At 47.0% G+C, this 4,169-nt stretch overlaps 1 protein-coding gene across 1 annotated transcript; it reads left to right on the top strand.

Annotated features, from left to right (window-relative positions):
* The first annotated feature begins 642 nt into the window (after positions 1-642).
* KRTDAP (keratinocyte differentiation associated protein) lies at positions 643-3,625 on the top strand. The gene is made up of 6 exons (XM_006919873.2): positions 643-818; positions 2,183-2,221; positions 2,326-2,367; positions 2,538-2,582; positions 3,260-3,307; positions 3,587-3,625. Exons 1-6 carry the CDS (start codon positions 732-734, stop codon positions 3,623-3,625), a joined length of 300 nt encoding a protein of 99 aa, XP_006919935.1. The 5' UTR covers positions 643-731.
* Positions 3,626-4,169: the final 544 nt, after the last annotated feature.

The raw sequence follows: 4,169 nt of genomic DNA, 5'->3' as shown, positions 1-4,169 counted from the left end.
TCTAGGTGCAATGCTAGAGAGATACAAATGAATCGATATGGCAATTCCAAGAAGGGCAAAATGTGTGGGGGCAGAGGGATGGGGAGAGAGGGAATTAGGGAAGCTTCATCCAAGATGGATGTTGGGTTCTTAGAACTGGAGAGGGGAGAAGGTTGTTTTAGAAATAAGGAACAGCATGGGCAGATGCGTGGAGGAGGAAAAAGAAAGGTATATTTATTTGATAAGGAGTCTAGTTTGGCCAGAATGTGTAAAAGAAGGTATGTGTAAAAGAAGTATAAGAAGAAAAAGTTAAAAAGGCAGGTGGAGGCCAGAGCGTGGAAGCCCTTCCATGCCAGTCTAAGGAGTTTAGACAGGGTGGAAAAAAAGCCTGAATTATAAGAGAAGGATGAAGGATATAAGGAAAAGAGACAAAAGCAAAAGGAGAGGTTACTTGGGTGCCATTACCAATTCCTTGGAGGGACAGGTCCAACCTGTCTCAATCCCAGCTCCATTTGCATGAAGAACCCCATTGCCATCTCAGCTTCCTAGTGCCTAGGGCAGAATGTGAATTGAGAAATCTAAGGTAAGTGGTGAACAGTCCACATCTCTCCACCCAGAGCCCTGGGGGTGGGTGACGGGATCTGGGGGTGAGTCAGTAGGGTGGGGACCCCATTTCTGCTCACATCTGCCTCCCTGGGAATATAAAGGGCAAGCCGTAAGGCCCCGCCTCAGAGCACCCCAAACTTGACACCATGAAGATCCCAATTCTTCCTGCTGTGGTTCTTCTCTCTCTTCTGGCGCTCCACTCTGCTCAGGGGGCTGCCCTGGGTAGTTCTGAGGTGAGCACATCACCTGGGTTCTCTTTTTCTTATACTTATTACCTCACTTACTCTTTGATTTCTTTATCTTCTGTTACTAGATAAGTGGTTCTTATTTTTGAATATTATCAGGGGCTGAATGAGAAGCTGGGGCTCTGAGGGAGGGAATAAGGGAGGAAGGAAACAAAGCATTTCTGGGAAGACCTGTAGGGATGCAGATGCTGATTTTTCTGGAAGGGATGGTAAAGTATGGGGTGGAGGCTCGATAACTGAATCCTAGGAAGAGACAGGGGCTGAGGCTGATTGTCTGGATTCAGCCTCACCTTGGTTTTATTTGTATCCCCGGGAATGGCTTCCAGGTGACTGGAAGCTCCTTACTATCTCTGGAGCCTAGGCCATAGCAAGCATCCTTATAAGCCAATCTCCAGCCAAGAGGAATCCTGAGGCCTCTCTATCCCCATCTTATCCCAAGGTGGGGAAAGAATGTGCATGCTGGACCTAAAAGTAAATGACAAGGTCACAGACTCAATTGCTTAGGATCTAAGCAAGTGATGTCAGTGAACAAGATGGCTGGGGAGCCTCAGGGGAGGTGCAGCGAACTTGCTCAATCTAAAAGGGGACGGTCTATATTCCATCTTACTGCTGCTAAGTGGGAAAATGTACCCGATGTGGACAGAGTTTTAAAAATTTCAGGAGAAACTGAAAATCTGATTTATGAATTCTTACTCTTTAAAGGTATTTAATTCAAATTTAAAAACGAACCAGCCAAATTATTGTGAGATCTAAACATTTGGGTCTAGCCTGTAGGCTACCTGTTTGTGACCTCTGTTGTGGGTAGTAAGAAATAAGGGACAATAAGCTGGGCAAATTAGGAGAGCAACAAGATGGGCTGCACTGAGGTCTGGGGGAGTTAGCAAATGGATGAGGGAAACAGAGACTTGAACTTTGGTGGCAGTAAAGTCACAAAGCAGACCAACTTCAATCAATTCAAGAAAGGCAGGGCACTTCAGCAGTTTGGCTCCCAGCAGTGTGCCAATTGCCCCCACCCAGCTCTCAGGAACACCTCAAGTCGACTGCAGAGCAACACCAGCTCGTTTTTCTTGGGAGGAGTCCTCTTTCTCCACCCTTTCCACTTGCTGCCTATAATGGATGCAGGCCTGGATTTTCAACTTCTCTACCTTACACCTGCCCTTCTCTTCATCTTGCACATCTGTCAGCATCCACAGTGCTGGAACAGAATGGGTTAACTGAAGCCCCATGTTGGAGAGTGGGCTATATGCTTGGGGACTGGCCTCTGGAGGAAGGCAGAGCTGGCAGAGAGGATTTGGGGAGAGGGACTTGCCATCATGTGGTCATTTGTCTCCTTTCTTCCCTTCACTTTCCAGGAAGAAACCACCGTTGGTAATTATGCAGCAGGACCTGAGGTAAACGCCTGTTTCCCCACACCCAGCCATGAGTTTGTCCTGTCTTTCATGCTCCTTAGCAACTTTTGCTTTTTTGCTTAGCAACATCTTGCTTTTTTGCCTAGGCCTTGAATACTCAGTTCCTGAACATCGACAAGTTGCGATCTGTAAGTACAATCTCTAGTGCTGCCCCCACAAATACCCATAACAGAAAGGAGATCCATGCCTTGGGAGCAAGCTTGCAAAGCTGCCATGGTTCCTTCATCCTTTCCAGAGGGCTAGTGGCTAAGCTCTGTCCTTCCCTGGAACTGAACCTCTTCTGGTCTCTCTTTTTAAGGCCTTTAAGACTGAAGAATTCCTGAACTGGCACGCCCTCTTCGAGGTAAGTGCAGGGGCACTCCTTACTCTCCTTGACTGTCTGCAGTCTTCCCAGGGTAGTGGCAACACCTGCTAGTTCTAGCCTTCTGGGTTCTTTCTTGAACCCAGAAGGCTAGGAGGGAGTACTTGCCGTACTTGGATGCTGTCTAGCCAAAGGAAGTTTCCCCAGGAGGCTGTCATGGTGATACCTTATTTTCCTAACATGGCAGTGGAGGAACAAGGCCACAAAGACAGTTCCAGAAAAGGAAGACCTTAATCGGTCAAGAGCTTGTTTGAATTACCTCATCCTCTATGAAGAAATCGAGGTCCTATGTTGGGTGGCTTACCCCGACTTAGAGGGCTAAGTCAATACTGGAACTAGAGCTTGTATAGCATGACTCTGCACATACTCGCTATGTGCCCTCAAGCAAATGTCCTCAGTTCTCTGAGCCTCAGTTTCCTCATCTATGATATGGGGATGATGACAGTTCCTACCTCAAAAGGTTGCTGTGAAGATCAAACAAAATCATACTTACAAAGCAGTTAGTACAAGGCAGACACAGAATAAGGGTCAAGAGATATTGGTTCTCACTATAATTATAAAACAACACCACCCTCACCACTGCAGAGAGCTCATTCCGTGAGTGCTTACCGACCCATGCTGACTTGTTACACATCTCTCATTCTCTTTTTCTGTTTCAGACTATCAAAAAGAAGCTTCCTTTTCTCAACTGGGATGCCTTTCCTAAGGTGAGAGGTTGTGGGTGTTAGGAGGGTAAGTAGGTCAGGAGTGAGGGAAGAAGCAGAGGATCTGTGGGGGAGACTGGGGACAATGAAGGGAGGATAAACCTTCTTCTCACCAAAGTTGAGGGAAATCTCAGTTACGATATTTAGAAGCAAATGGATACTTAGACTGGGGCAGAGATTCCTGTCCATCAGTGCCCCACCCTATCGTGGGCTTCCTGATGGGGGACTCCCGCTTCCTGCGCCCGAGGGCCCTGAATCTGACCACATCCTCTCTCCCTCTAGCTGAAAGGACTGAGGAGTGCAACTCCTGATGCCCAGTGACCGTTCCCTTCAAGACCCAGCACTGCTGATACGCATTAAAAGAGGGGCTCATGTGGGATCTGATTACCAACCTACAATCGCTCTTTCCTGGCTCAATAACTCCCAATAAAATGTTTTTCAACCAAATTGCTCCTGAATCTATGTCTCTGTTCTTATCCTACTGGGCTCTAGAAAGGAATTAAGATGGAGTGGGCTCCACGTCTGGTAGGCAAAAATCTTGAATTCCGAGAAGGTAGTGAGCTAGGAAGAAGTGGGAAGGACATATCAAGATGGCAAGAGATCCCTTGTGTCTTGGCTCCTCAGCACTTGAGGAGCGTGAAGCTGTGAGTTGCTTGGTAAGATGCCCAGGGAATTAAATCTGCTCTCTGAACTGCTAGCACCCTCCCCTCCTGCCTTTTGAGAACCTGTTTCCTTTGGTGGTGGCAATTTAGTATAGCAGAGCTATCTGGAATCCAAGGCTCAGGACCCAGCTTAAATCATATGAGCCCATCTGCTCCCTTTTTAAAATTAGGTAGGTTTTAAATAAAGAAAACTAGTGTTATGA

Source organism: Pteropus alecto, unplaced genomic scaffold (genome assembly GCF_000325575.1).
Source record: "Pteropus alecto unplaced genomic scaffold, ASM32557v1 scaffold9, whole genome shotgun sequence".
In the NCBI taxonomy this organism is placed as follows: Eukaryota; Metazoa; Chordata; class Mammalia; order Chiroptera; family Pteropodidae; genus Pteropus; species Pteropus alecto.
This window is presented reverse-complemented; position numbering and strand designations above follow the sequence as displayed.